Source organism: Myotis davidii, unplaced genomic scaffold (assembly GCF_000327345.1).
Source record: "Myotis davidii unplaced genomic scaffold, ASM32734v1 scaffold332, whole genome shotgun sequence".
In the NCBI taxonomy this organism is placed as follows: Eukaryota; Metazoa; Chordata; class Mammalia; order Chiroptera; family Vespertilionidae; genus Myotis; species Myotis davidii.
The window spans coordinates 7262916-7278288 of NW_006285779.1; the positions used below are offsets into that span (position 1 = coordinate 7262916).

The following is a 15373-nucleotide window of genomic DNA, read 5'->3' on the forward strand; positions in this document are numbered from 1 at the left end:
TTGGTATTGCTCCTCCACCAGCAGTGTACAAGGATTCCCATTTTGTTACACAATCGCCAATATTAAATCACTTCATTAACAGAAACTGGCAAAAATCATTTAACTCTTTTCCCCTTCCCTTCTGTAGCATTTGAAATTCGGCATAGATATAACAATTACTTGGCTCCGAATGACTTAGGATTACACATTGATTACTATCGTGGTTGCCTGGGGCGTTCCTGAATCATTAAGAGTCAGGTCATTTTTTTCCCTAATGGATAACTGAAACCTTGGCTGAGCCTGTATGTCTTGAAGGTAGTTTTCTGACCGAGGTGTACAGACATTTCATTCATTGACCTTGCCTGCAATGCTCGCTCGGACCATACCTGCAGGTATAGGGTTGAGGGGCAGGGGTTATGAGCATGGATTCCGGAGTCAGAAGGGTCCACCTTAGAATGCAAGTTTAGTCTTTTACGAGCTGGATGACCTCAGACAACTTATTCATGAGCCTCAGTTTTATCTTCTGTAAAAGAGGAACGATGCTTACTCATGGGGTTGCTGTGCATTTACATCTGACCAAAGGGCATGGCAAGTTGAGACTGCTTAAGCCATGGTTGTGAGGACAAGGCTGCGGGAGCTGGTGTGCTCAGTCAGCCCTAGCTCCAGCCATATCAGACTCTTTTCCTTCTTGAGGACTTTTTATTTGCTTCCCCCTCCCTAGAATGCTCTTCGCAAATGAATGTCCCCCTTTCATCATGCAGGTCTCCGTTGTGAGCTCGCACCCGCCGTTGCTCTTTCAAAAGCTCTGTTTTAATTTCTCCAAAGTGCTTAATCCCTCCATGAAATGATCTGTTTATTGTTGATTTTCATTCCTTCCATGGAACCGTGAAGGCACCATGAAGGTAAGCCCTGACTGTTCTGCCTGAAGGAACCCAACACAGTGCTGCCCAAAGCAGGCCCTCAGCCAATATGTATTGAATGAATGGACTGGTAATAAAGCAATTTTTAGGATCTTTACTGGAGATTACTTTTTCTTTTTCATCGAGTAAAGCATAGCAGTTTCATGCTAGATTTACCTCTGATGGGCCAGGGCTGTATGTCTTTAAAAGTCAGTGTTAACCTAAAAATAAAAAGTCTGAATGAGAAGCAACAAATGTTTATTTGAGATCAAAGAATTGTAATTTGGGAAGAACAGATTCAGGCAAAAACCCAAATAGTGTTCCCCCAATACAGGAGAGGAGCTCAGGGTTCCAAGGGAAGGAAGGAAGATGGGGTATGTTATTTCATGGGTGCTGGATGAGGTGAGGTTAGATTTGTACCTTATGGACTGGCTTAAGATTTGGTCATCTTTGTACTTCATTTAATGGTTAGAGATTTGCTTATTGGTGAAGTCCACTTCCATCCGTCCTTACAAACAAGATATTCTCATTCCAGCTGACTTCTCGGAACGTTGGCAGTTTTGTCCAGTTTGAAAGATAAAGAAAAGGAAGATGTGCAGGGTAGCTCCTCTGAAATGGCTACTCCTGCCCTGTTTTATCATGTCATTGTTCACATCAGGAAACAGGAGTGCGAAGGTTGCCCAGGCAGGGTTACTTTAGCATGCAGTGTATACTACAGGCTTTGACACCAGACTGATCCGGGAAGAATCTCAACCTCCCCACCCAATGGCTATGTGTCCCCAGTGATATTGTAACTGCTGAGAGCCTCAGTTACCCTGCACGTAAAATGGGGATACACCCACCTGAGAGGGGGGCTTGAGGCTTAAATAGATAACATATGTGTTGTACCTGCAAATAATCAGCACTTAAAATGGTAATTATCCTTGTGTTTAAGAAAGCCAAAGCCCAAATAGTGTTTGGCTCTAAGAGTGAGGGGTGGAGGGAATAATGAATATAACATTTTGTTTAGTAATTACCAAATTAAGAATATGAACTCATAGCCACTATTGTTCAAATGAACAAGACTGAGGTGTGGAACCAGGCTCTGCCCTAGATGGCTTTGCATATACATAGTTAACATTTCATTAATTATGGCGGAGGGGCGTTGTGTGTACATCAATGGCTCTTATGATGCATCTAATTAAGCCACTTTTTTGTTCGAAGCAGAAGAAAATTGGGCTTTCCCAAAGAAAAGCAGCTTGCTCACAAAGTTGCTAACAGATTGCTTCTTAATTGAACTTGGGAGGTGAATTATATGGTGAATTAGAAAAAAGAACAACTCTGAATTTAGTGAATTGTTCCATAAAGGAAACTGTGGGATTGAATTGCAAATGCTGGATAGAAACATTTCAGCCTGGCCCCCAGGCATCACGGGCCGCTGACCTCCGCTGTGTTCCAGCCAGAGCTGAACAGGCCCCGGGCTCTCTTTCAAGGCCTGCAGGGCATTCTTTCCCAGAGACCAGCTGTAAGCCTGGGTTTCTTATGCAAAGGAGATGTTTGAATAAACCCCTGTGACTAATGAAATCTACAAGATCTTTGCATATCCTCTGACTGAAGAGGTAATTAACCAAAGATCAAATATAAGGATATATATGTTTTATTTTTCCAAATATTTTTGTCTTGAAATCCCACCCGAGGAAAAACATATCCCCACACTCTGAGTCCCTCCCCCATTGCCCCCGAACCTTTGTCTGCGTCAGGCTGTTCCTCTGTTCCTTGTTCCGTGTGCCTAGTACTGCAGTTTTAGCCACAGCCACACCTGTTTTCAGTGAAACAGAGCAACACTTTCCACGAGTGTAGATGTGAGAAATGACTTTTCTTAGCATTGGGTGTCTGTCTCCAGTCCCACATCTTCCATTCCTGGTGAGCTTAGAAGGAGAGAGGTTGGTTGTAAGAAAATATTCCTGAGACGGTGCTTCCTCTCACAGGATTTTAGAATCACTAGGGAGCTTTTAAAAATCCCAAGGCCCAGGCCGTGCCCCAGAGCAGTTAAACAAGAACCTCTGGAGGACCCAGGCATCAGTATTTTTCTATAAAGCTTCCCGGGTGATCCCAAAGTGCAGCCAAGGCTGAGAACCATTGCTACAAGAATATCTGCGTTCTCCCTCCAAAACTGATAAAGACAATTTTTCCATCAGTTCCTCTGAGTTAAAAATTATTGAATTCTCTTTTCAAGTAACTGTCCGTCCATTTATGCATCACATATTTCATTGAGTGCCTGCTCTGTGCCAGGCACAGTGTTGGCTGTTTGTTTTAGGACAAAACAAAGTCAATTTCTTCAAAATGCTAAAAATTAGAAACCAGACTGGGGGGCGGTCGGGGGCAGCTGAGTAAATAGGAAATCACAATACCTTGTGATGAGGGATGTAAATCCAGGGGGTCATAGGGCACAGAGGTGCTCCTCTAACCTGCGAGGATCAACAGGGCAGCTTCCCAGAGGAAGTGGTATCCAGGCTGACACTTGAAGGACCAGTAGATGTTGGCCAGGTGAAGAGGTGGGTATGGCCAAAGGCAGGTGCATCACTAAGAGAGAAGTGGAAGTCCACATGCTGTAAGTAGCTTAGGGTGGCTAGGCAGAGAATGGGAGTGGGGAAGTAGCAGGATGCCCCGAAGCACAGCTGGAGGAGGCCAGTGGGCCCAGATCACAGGGCCTCATTGGCTATGTTAGGAGTTGGAACTCATCCCAAGAGCAGTAGGGAGCCTTGCAAGGGTTTTCATCAGGGGAGTGGCCAAACCACATTAACTCCGAGTAGATTCCAGGCTCAGCTGTGCTAGAACGTGAGATCCGAGCTTCTGAGAAAGCCCTTCTAAGAAAAGACAGGGCCTTCCGTCTTTTGCAGGTAAGGGTGGCAGAGGAGGGGTCTGTGCCCATGGCCTCAACTTCATCACTGACTTTGGATGTTCCCCCCACAGACCTGGAAAATGCCGGGGGTCCCTGGGGAGTAACCAGCCTCTCCCAGGCACCCCTTGTTCTCCTTGTTCTTTCTGAGGGTGAGGCTGAGGGGAAGGAGTACAGGTTTGGGGATCAGATAGGACCCACCTCCAGTTGTCACCACTACTACTAATCTCTGTTCTCTCAAGACAGGCAGATCACTTTGCCTTGTTTCTTAATCTATAAGATGGGGATATTTACGGCCCTTTTGTCGTTGGTTTTTATGAGGCCAGAATTATACAATGCAAGGCCAGGAAAGCATTTGGCATTGTTCTTAGTGCATGGTCAACACCATAATTGACACTCAGTGAACACCGTTTCTTGCTCGCACCGGGTCTCCCCCCAACTCCAGAGCTTTATAACCCTAAGCACCAGGAGGTGAAGGGAATCAGAAGTTATCAACCCATCCACTCCTCTGCCTGCCTCTACCAATCCCCACCCCCATCCCCACCCCCCTTAGCTCTCAACCACAGCCTCCAGCTAACCTGAACCAGTCTTTGCCCAGGTCTTTGCCCAGGTCCTTTCTTATGTTTCCCACCCCTTGTGCAGGAGCCAAGCAGGTCTAACTTATCAACCCTCCAGGCCGAGTGCTATATGGAATCTTCTTCAAATCCAAGTTCCTATGTCTCCCTCCTACCCACTACTGGTAACCTGGCTCATATTCAGAGCTGCAGTTACAAAACTCTTTCATGTCCTCTGGGTCCCATCGAGGTCTCTCAGCATCAATGCCCCAAATGCTGAAAATGGCCTGCAAGGCCTCACATGAGCTGACTCTCCAGACCCTCCCTTGCCCGCTGACCTCATTGCCTACTACTCTCTCCCTCGCTCATTCCAGACCAGTCATATCCGCTTCCCTCCTGCCAAGTACACTCCCACCCGAGGGCCTTTGCACCTGCTATTCCCTCTCTTTGGAATGCTTTCATTCAGCAGCAGACTCTTGCCCTCACTTTCTTTGGGCTTTTGCTTTTTCTACCTCAACTGAAATCACACACCCTCATGCCTCGCATCCACTGTTTCTCTCACCTTCATTTATTTTCTTCATAGTGCTTGTTAACAACTGACTTAGATACTTAGTTGTCTGTTTGTTTATTGTTTTCTCTCCTGCCCTCCATCAGAATATAATTTCCATGAGGTCAGGGTAGACTTTGTTCAGTGTCATATCCTGCACAGCAGAAACAGCATCTGGCATGTTGCAGGTGCTGGGTAAATATTTGTTGAATGAGTGAGTTCCTGAACAAACTCATTACCTCATTTGGTCCTCACAACAGCCCATTTGACAGATGGAAAATACTAATACCCAGGGTCTCATCCACAGTTACACGGCGGAGGAAAGACTAAGCTAGTCCCAGAGCCTCGGCCTCGGGCTCTCCTCCACTCCACACATGGCACATTCCTCTGCTGGCCAGTGATTTTCATACCATCAGGATTTCCCCCAACCTTTAGCCCGAGAGGAAATGATATCGCAACTGGAAGAATACCCAGAGGGCTGGGAGCTGGCAGCGAAGGCCCCGGCAGCTGCAGGGAGTGTGTGAGTGGATTCTGAGTTGGCCAGAAAGGCATCGGAACGAGCAGGATGAAGGCATACAAGAATGTCAGCATGCAGCCTGGTCCCCCGCCAATGTCAGTCACAAGAGAGGAAGAGGTCGTCTGCACATCGAGAGTTGGGATGTGGGACTGCAGGGCTGTCTTCAGGGGTTGTCTGGGGCCAGACCATGGGCTTCCGTGTTTGGGACCCTTTCTAGCTGTGGGACATGGGACAGATCATCAGGCTGTGACCAGGGGGCTGTCTGTCCTGAGCCCTCAGCTTCCCTGATGGGATCGACAACCCGGGGATAATTATTTTGGGTCCCAGTTTCCTCCTCTGTAAAATGGGATGCCACTCTGTCTGCCACTGAGTCAAAGGGGCTGTGGGGAAACTGCTTTGGAAGTTGCAAATTTCTAAACGAAGGTAAGAAATAATTTTGAATTAGTAAATACTATTGTCCTGTAATGGGTTTGGTGTGGATTCATGTGTATGATCGTCTCTCACGGACCCAGGTTTTGTCCTCAAATCTGCTTTCTGGTGTCACTACCCATTCAGTTTTTCCAGCCTCAACTACAGGAGTCCTGGGTGGCCCCCCTCAGTCCCATCAGCCTCTCTCATTGCTCTGCCTCCAACTCCACCTGTAATATGACAGGTCCCCAACATCTCCATTGCACTGTCCAGCCCATCCACTGCTGTCTCGCCTCTGGACCTTCACAAGGCTCCTTATTGATCACCGGCTTTCTCTTTTGCCTGCCAGAGAGACTTTGGTAAAACAGATAATAGCACCCTGCTCTGTCCCTCTCCTGCTTTCAAACCCTGCCCCCCTCGGCCACCATGTTGGCGCCTCCATAGGCCAAGTCTATTGCTGATCCGGGTTCTTTCGCCACCCTGCCTTCTGCTGGGGTCGCACTGACCTGGGTCTCCGAGTGTCACCTCCCTGGAAGGGCCTTTTCCAACCACCTTCTAAGCAGCTGCTCCAATCATGCTTCACCACATACTGAATTTGATTCCAGAGCATTTTCTTAACCTGCAAGGATCTTAGTTATTTTCTTACTGTTTATTGCTCACCCATTTAGAACGTTCACACCTGCCTGTCTTGTTCATTGCTGGATCCCCAGTGACTTGCAGTGGGTCTAATAAGAATGGGTGATTGACCGTGTTCCTGGTGGGGAGGGATGAGAGCCGGCTTATGGATCATGGCTACTGGCAAGCATCGCTGTCCTGGCCTGAGGCGGTGTCCGCAGAGTCTGATTTACAAAGTAAACAGAGTAGTTTCTGAAAGGAGACTCGCCCTGAAGAAGAACCAGAATGCCTGTTTCAGCCAAGCCAGCACAGATGACGTCCTGTGGGCTCCACGACAGGGGGGCTCCGGGAGCCTGTCCTGTTTGTGTTCGGGCTTTCTCATGGAGGTGGGGGTGAGGGAGCTGACTTTGGGATTTGCCTATTCGCATATTTGACTTCAAGTGCCCTTGAGCTGATCAAGGAGAGTTTATAATTTGTGAATTATTTGTGTGTGGTTATTAAAAATTAGCAGGGTTGGTTTTTGCTTTTGCCTTAGTGTCTAGAACAGGTCCTGGCGCACAGTAGGTGCTCAGTAGACTCTTGTGGAACAAATCTTTACCATTCTGCTGCTGATTCTGATCATCCCCCTGGTGACCAGGTGTCTCCCTCCTCTCAGTGCTGGTGCAAAGAAGGCTGATGTGTCCTCACGGATTTTCTTCTTCTTTCCTTCAGGTGGACTTGAAGACCAGTCATTCGAAAGCTGGCCGAATGCTACAGCCGCGAATGCTACAGACGCTAGAAAGGGTAATGCGAGGCCCACCAGGCCTTTGGGTACTTAAAAAAAAAAACTGTGGTAAATTTCACATAAAATTTACCATTTTAACATGTACCGTTAAGTAGCATTACCTGCATTCACAATGCTGTGCAGCCATCACCATTGTCTAGGTCAGTGGTTCTCAACCTTCTGGCCCTTTAAATACAGTTCCTCATGTTGTGACCCAACCATAAAATTATTTTCTACCTCATAACTGTAATGTTGCTACTGTTGTGAATCGTAATGTAAATATCTCATATGCAGGATGGTCTTAGGCGACCCCTGTGAAAAGGTTGTTCGACCGCCAAAGGGGTCACGACCCACAGGTTGAGAACTGCTGGTCTAGATCCATGTTGTTTTCAACACCTGAAAAGCCAACTCCATACCCACTGAGCAGTTGCTTCCCATGTTCCCTCTCCACAACCCTGGCTTTGGGAACCTCTTATATACCTTTTATCTTAGTGGACTAAGAAGTCCTGAAGTCTGTGGGCATGAGGGTGTGTGTCCTTTTGTTGAGTGGGGTGGGCTGGCTGCCAGAGAAAGGGATAGAGAGTGGCATTTGGTTGCTCAGAGACTGTATGGTCTTTAGTTAAACTCTGCAATCTGTACTTGACCTTTCTCTCTAGAACTTGGCTTGTGAGTTGGAGCCCCTGGGGGCTGAAAGGAGGGATGATGAAGTTTGGGGTCTGACAGAACAAGTGGGCATGGGAGAGAAGGAAGGAAAATAAAGCTGGGTTAGGGGCTGGGGAGGAGAGGGTGTTGACTAGAGAAGCCTGGGCTGTTAGGGGAGGCAGCAGGTGAGGTTGTGGCTGTCTGTGGGCAAGGCCGCCTATCATCTGCATTATGCTCAGGCCTATGAATGCTCTCCAAGTTGTGAGATTCTAGCCTGGAGGTTATGGGAAGGTGTCTCGCTTTTGGAGAACTTTTCCTGCTTAGCGACCTGCTTTCTATGGGAATCAGAGCTCACTGCCAGCGATGGCATTTTCTTCTACATAAAATTAACACAGAGCAAAGGGAATAATTTTAAAGTGCCAGAATCCTAAGTTTGGGGGTTGACTATGTAGGGATGAAGTACAAATTATTATTTGCTTTATTTTATGTTTTTGCTTTAATGTTATTTTATATTTCACAGATACACATGCTTATACATAATTTTACACAAATGCATATATATATAATTCACACAGATGTGTAAATGTGATGATGTAATTACATACTTTTTAAGTGTTTTCTCCTTTTTTTCTTTTCTCTTTAATTTGGCTACCTCCTTCTCTTCTTTTTTTCTACCCTTTTCTAGATAATGCATGCAAATGACTTTGTATGCACTCTTCCATATGTTTTCTCCATGCATATATATGCACATATATTTATGTACAGATTTATACATATACACATACAAACATATATATAGCTATAAACTTTGTCATTTTTTAAAAAATGGGATCATATTTGATACATGTTTTTTATGTATCGTGCTTTTCTCTTTCATCAATACTTTATGGGAAACCCCTCTAAGACACTTGTTACAACTTCAATTTATTCTTCTGAATAGTTGCAAAATATTACTGGTATGAGTAGACCATCATTTATTCAATCCTTTCTTTATCAATTAATATTCACTTCAGGTTTTTGCCATCATGAACAGTGTTGCTAGAATGCGTTTCAAAAGGGGTAACCATTCACATTTCCATAGCAACTTAAAGCTGGGTCCCTTTCCCCATATCCTTTCTAACTCTAGGTATTATCGTTATTTTCAGTAATGTGAATGGAAGCTTATTATTACTTATTTGCATTTCTCTGACTGCCCGTGACTTTGAGCATCTTTTTCTACCTTTGCCAGTGATTCGGGTGTGCACTTCTGTGACTCACCTTTTCCTGTCCTTTGCCCATTTTTTTACTCGGTTTCTGATGTCAGTCTTGTCAATGTGACCTCTTTCAGAGACTGGCAGATGCTTTAGCTCCCACTCCCCGCCACCACCATTTAACATTGTGCACTTGTTTCTCAGTCACACAGTTTGTTTCTGGAACCATGTGCAAGGCCCCCTTTAACATCTGTATTTAACTGCTTTGCTTACTCAAAGGTATTTTGACTTATGCATGTTCAGGCTCCAAGACATCTGACAAACTCAGTGGCACTTCATTTTGGCCATGGATGACCAGCACTTAGTGGTGACAGTGGAGCATAGGGTGTGGGACTGAAAACAGAGGGGTTTGCCATCACATGCAGCGATACAGATGCCAAACCTAATGTTTCCTTCCTGATTTAAGTGACTTACTGTTGCATAAAAACTACCCTCAAACTTAGTGACTTCAGACAGTGATTTTGTTATCTTCCATGGTTCTGCGGGTTGACTGGGCTTATGGTGTGGTTCTTTGGCTGACGTTGGCTGAGGTCACTCACTTGACTACATTCGGCTAGAAGCTGGGCTGGGCTGGGAGGCCAAAAGAAGCTTTAGTCACAGCCTTGGTGCTTCAGTGTACCTCCCCACATGAGTCCTCTCTCCACGTGGACTTTCGCCACTTAGTTGTCTAGCTGGAGACATAGCATGGCAGCTGGCTTCCTAGAGGGAGGAAGCAGAAGCCATTAGTTGACTTAAAACCCCCTGAATGCTACTTCAGTCACATTCTATTGGTCACAACAAGCTAAAGTCCAGCCCAGGTTCAAGGAGAAGAAAATAGATTCCATCCCTAATGTGATAAGTGGCAGGAGCTCACAGGGATGAGAGAACTTGCTGGTGGCTGTATTTGGAGACCACCTGCCACCTTTCCTCATTGCTTCTCACCTGCTCACCAGCAATAGACATTGTCAGGGTTTTTAATATTTACTAGTTTACTGGGTGTAAAATGACCCAACCAAATAAACTGGGATAGTCAGACACACTTGGGTGTGCATCCCAGCTCAGCCCCTTAGTAGCTATGACCTTGGGTAAGTTATCTAACTCCTCATAAGAGATTTAGAGAGAATTAGAAATAATGTTTATCCAAAGTGCAGAGCTAGGTCTCTGTTATGTAAAAGGTACTCCATGAATGTACCTCCTCCACTTCTTCTTCTCTACCTCCACCTCCAAGAATTATATTATCCAGCATTGGAAGTGCATTGTCCACCTCTGGACTGGAATCCCACAGCTGTTCAACAGCTGCAGAGAAACACAATTAAGAGGGACAGGAAGGAATAAGGCGGCTGCAGCCCATTAAAATTCTGTCTCCGGAGGGGTTGTGCACAATACCACACCGCAACAAGAGACCTTCTTGGGTTTTGTAAGGAGGATGATGACAGCATTCCCTCATCTACCAGGCCCCGAACTCCTAAAGCTGGCTAAATCCATAGTCTGCAGCTCCTCAGATGACCCTGGTTTGTTTGAAGAGGATAATGTCAAGGCCAGGCCGATCCTCCACTCTGTATGACAGCCTCAGAGGAGGTCTTTCAGCATCCAGGGCAATCCTGAGGGGAAAGCAGACCCCAAAGGGGAGGTGAGGGCAGGCTGTGCTAGCCTGTCCTTTCAGCCTTCTCATCCAGTCGTCCCCCCGGACACTGCCAGGCTCTGGCTTGGATGCTTCCTCTTTTGTTAGAATTAAAGATAAGGCGAGTTGTGTCAATCTCAGATTCTCCTTTAATCACAACCTCCCCCTCCCTCCCCACTACTCCCAGAAAAAGAGACCGCCCAGGCAGGAGAAAGGATCTGAGGGAAGCCCTGGGCCTGCTGGCTTCGGTGGCCGGGTTATTTCCTGGCTTTATGTGTCTCCCCTCAGCCCTGACGGTGGGATTTGTGCTCCCAGCTCTGGGGAGGGCTAGGGGCTGGGAGAACTGCTCACTGAGCATCCGGCAGACGGTCTGGTCTTGGGAGCCTCCCTCCCTGGAAATGGGAGTTCAGCCTGCATTTTGGGGCTGATAATGTGATTAATGAAATGGGGTGGGCATGTAACTGCTCCATGAACGAAGCTATGGAGCCTGATTTCCAGAACCATATTCGTAATAGAGAACGGACCTGTCCCCTCCAGGAACAGTCCCTATGGGCTTTGTGCCCAAGCAAATACCGAAACCTGGTTGCACCAGAAAATAGGGACTCCCACCAACTTGGGCACAAAGCCCCACTCAGTGCTAAACCCCTGGAAGTCACTTACATCAGCGTATCTGGCTGTAGCCGCTGAGCCCCACCTTAGGCATTTTTTCTAGCTTCTCCCCAAATGCAGACCTTGATAGTCATCACTGCAGCTCGCCTTGAGACCCCACCACGGCGGGCATTTGACATTTATTACCTGGTTCAGTGCCCACACCACCACCATGCAGCAGGAAGGAAGGCTCAGGGGAGGGCGCCTTATCCAAGGCCACATAGGGAGCAAATGGCAGTGTCTACCCTGCACCTAAGTCCTCTGACCCCACACTCCTTGCTCTTAACGTTTGGGCTATATCGGTGGTTCTCAGACTAACCTGCACCTACGAATCCCCTGGAGAGCTTCAAAAACTACAGATGCCTTGACGCCACTGTAGGCCCATTGAGTCACCGCCTCAGGGCAGGGGGCAGACACCAGAATTTATTTTTTATTTTTATTCATTTCAGAGAGGAAAGGAGAGGGAGAGAGAGATAGAAACATAAATGATGAGAAAGAATTATCGTTCAGCTGCCTTCTGCACACCCCCTACTAGGGATCAAGCCCACAACCTGGGCATGTGCCCTGACCAGGAGTCAAACCCTGACTTCCTGGGTCATAGGTCAGCACTCAACCAACCACTGAGCCACACAAGCCGGGCCAGAATTTTTTTAAAGTTCCCCAGTTGATTCAAATGGGCATCTAGGTTTGAGAACCACTTATGCAGTGAGGAGCTGCTCTTTAGTCACTCAGGATCGCCACAGCTCTGGCCAGGTGCACGTTTGCCCATCATCTGTGGGCTGAGGGTTATGCAGATGGCTGGACCGTCCGGGTGTTTACTTCTCGTGTGGGAGTCATCAGTTGACTAATTGAAAATTCACAGTTCCTCACTTGAGAAGGCCGGGTCAGGCCTGGTTCTGTTTATGACACGGCTGTGCCTTCCGCTGAAGATGGAACATTGAATAGTTATGGCCTCTCTGCTTCTTCAGCGAGGACAGGGTCCACTCCCAGGGCCAGAGGATCTAAATGGACTTTATCCCCCAGCCCACCCCGCCCCCAGCGTGTTAAATCCTCTCAGACCCCCTGAGCTCCTTTTTAAATGCAGGGCTCTTGGCCATAATACATAATTACATCCTTCTATTTGCACTCCGGTTCCAGATAGTAGTAATCCAAGAAAATCCAATAATGACAGTTGCATTAAGATCCTTCTTCCAGGCTAAGCGGAACATCTGTTTAGACATATTTTTAATCGGCAAATGCTTCCTGTGTTGAGTCCTTGGCAAATTAAATTTCTCACCGGACCGAGGGGGAAGCTGTCATTCAATAACCCATCTCTGGAAATTACAGCCTGGTTTCTTTCCAGGTGCACTTAAGACTTTCCCATGCTGAGTCGGCTGCATACCGGGCCTGACAGTACTGGGCCACATGCACGTAGAACACAGTTGTCTGAGAAACATGCTCTCAGGGTTAGTGCCTCCGAGAGAGAAGTATTCTTGTCCATTCTCCAAAGGAGAGTTGGAGGCAGAGGAAAATTAAGAGACTTGTTGAAAACCATATGGGAAATGAATAACAAACTTCCACTTGCTACATCGCTGCCTGTGATGACTTAAGACGTGATGATTCTCAGTATTTGAACATTAAGGGTTTCGGGGCTGCCAATAGTTTGAAGAGGTTACCACCACAGAATTGTTTGGACTGTGGGGCTGTTTATTTTTAGCATAACTCATCCATTCTTTAATTAATTCTTTCAAAATATGAAAACCCTGAATGCTTACCACCAACCAGGCAACGTGCTGGGTGTGAACAGAGTGTGAACAAGCCAGTGTCAGTTCCTCACCCCCCGGGGACCTTCCAGTCTCCTGGGGCAACTCATATTTGAAATCTGGGCGCAATGTGTAGTCTAGGACTGAGATAGCGAGTTAGAATATATGTAGAGGCCAAACAGGTAATGTCAGTGGGTGAAGCTGGCTGACTGGGACAGGGGGAAGTGGTAGAGAAATGCCGGAAACTGACTATGGGAGGAGGTGCTACTTAACTCCAGTGGGTTGTAAATGACAGAAGATTAGCTCACTGTTGCCAGGTCTTACCGTTTTTTAACGAAAAACTAGAAAATCTGCATTTTTATGTGAAATCTTTTGATTTTTAAAAATTGGCTACTAAAGTAAGATTAAAAAAAATACACAGTGTGGGCCAAAAGTGTTTAGGCCAAACAAAACACATCTGTGGGTTGGGTTTATCCCAAGAGCTGCAAGTGCACGACTTCTGATCTAGAAATTCTAGCGGTGAAACAATTATTTTCAGGTTAAAAAATGTATCACGTGCCAACTTTTTGGTTCTGGTGATATGACCCGTTGAACAAGTGGGGACCTCTTATACAAACAGAGGACTGCTGAAAAAACATGTAACCTCTTCTCCACCCCAAATTAAAAATACAGAGTTAAGCTCAAAGGAAGGAACGGGAAATTGCCCTGATCAGAAGAGAAGGGGAAACATAAACACATGGAACTAACCTTCAGATGGAGGCAAGACTGCAGAGGACATTGAAACTGACAGGAATGGCAAGAAATCTTGCTATCTTTCCTAGGCTCCAAGTGGGGAAAAAATATCTCCTATGAGAAACTGAATCCCAAAGCCTGTACCTCGTATAGGTATAAGTTCTCAAATTATATTTCCTATATACTAGTATGGAAACCCTAAACTTAGACATTAACACAATAATGGATCGAGAATCCACAGCATTCCAAGAACCCTGAAAAAATGAAAAACAGGGTCACACTCATGATGAAGCCATAGGGGACTCCTGTGGAAAGGAATCATCTCACTTGAAAAAAAACTTTAAATAAAAACATGAGAAACATAAAAAAATGTATTAATCTGTGAAGAAGAATCAGCAGAGATAATAAGTTGGAGAAATAATACCCCAAGTATAGTAATAATAGAGAAATCTGTATGACATTAGATAAATATACATAAACTAACTGAAGAGCCAGTGGAAGAATCTGAACCCTAGTGGGGGGAAAAAAAAACAAAAGAACAGGCAAATGTAGAAGCCTCTAAATAGGCTCTAGAAATGACAACTATGTTTATTGAAACTGGAATGGGATAAATGTTATATTGAACACAATTGAAGAGAGAATTAGTGAAGTAGAAAGTAGATCTAAGGTGAACATGGAAATTTTACCACGGAGATAAGGAGACAGAAAATGTGAAAAAAGGCATAGCAACATGGAGGATAAAATGGGACCGTTTAATGTGTAAAGATGCCAATTCTCTCCAAATTGATCTACAGGTTTAATGTAATTCCTATCAAAATCCCAGCACGGTTTTATTGTTGGTATAGAAAAGCTTATTCTAAAATTTACAGGGAAAGACACATAAAAATTTATATGAAAACATAGCTACAACAATCATAGAAAAGAAGTCTAAAGTAGGAGTACTCACTCTATCTGATATTAAATACCTCACTATATAACTGCAGTAATCAAGACAGTGTCATGTTAGCAGAGGGATAAACACATAGATCAATGGTGCAGAATCAAGGACCCAGAAATAAACCCAATTGCTACTAGTATATGACTCAGCAATTCCATTCTTGGGTTTTTATCTCAGAGAAATAAAAACTGTCTTCACACAACCTATTGTGCTTGAATGTCCATAACAGCTTTATTTGTAATAGCAGGAAACAGGCCAGAAGTCCTTCAAGAGGTGAACAGTTAAACAAACTGTGGTACATACATATCAGGGAATACTCATTAGCATCCAAAAGAAGCTATTGACACATGCAACAACTTGGATGAATCTCCGGGTATTGCACTGAGTAAAGAAAGCCAATTCCCAAAGGTCATATACTGTAAGATTTCATTTTTATAATAGTGTTCAGATGACAAACATTTTCGAAATGGAGACCAGATTAGTAGTTGGGAGTTTAGGGATGGGTTGGGGAGGAGAGAGGAGTGAGGAGGTGGATGTGATTATGGCAACATGAAGGATCCTGGATCCTTATGATGGAGCTGTTCAGTATCTAGAATGTGGTGGTGGATACAGAAACTTATACATGTGATAAAACTGCATCAAACCTTACCCCCCCTCCACTC

General features: G+C 45.5%; 1 protein-coding gene across 1 annotated transcript in view; it reads left to right on the forward strand.

Annotated features, from left to right (window-relative positions):
- TLL2 (tolloid like 2) overlaps window positions 1–15373 on the forward strand; it is a gene marked incomplete at its 5' end in the record, with an annotated part of 98800 nt that overhangs the window by 31300 nt on the left and 52127 nt on the right. The window contains one exon of the mRNA XM_006756677.2: window positions 7109–7180. Within this exon, the coding sequence (XP_006756740.1) occupies window positions 7109–7180 (72 nt within the window). The remainder of the gene's footprint in view (window positions 1–7108; window positions 7181–15373) is intronic.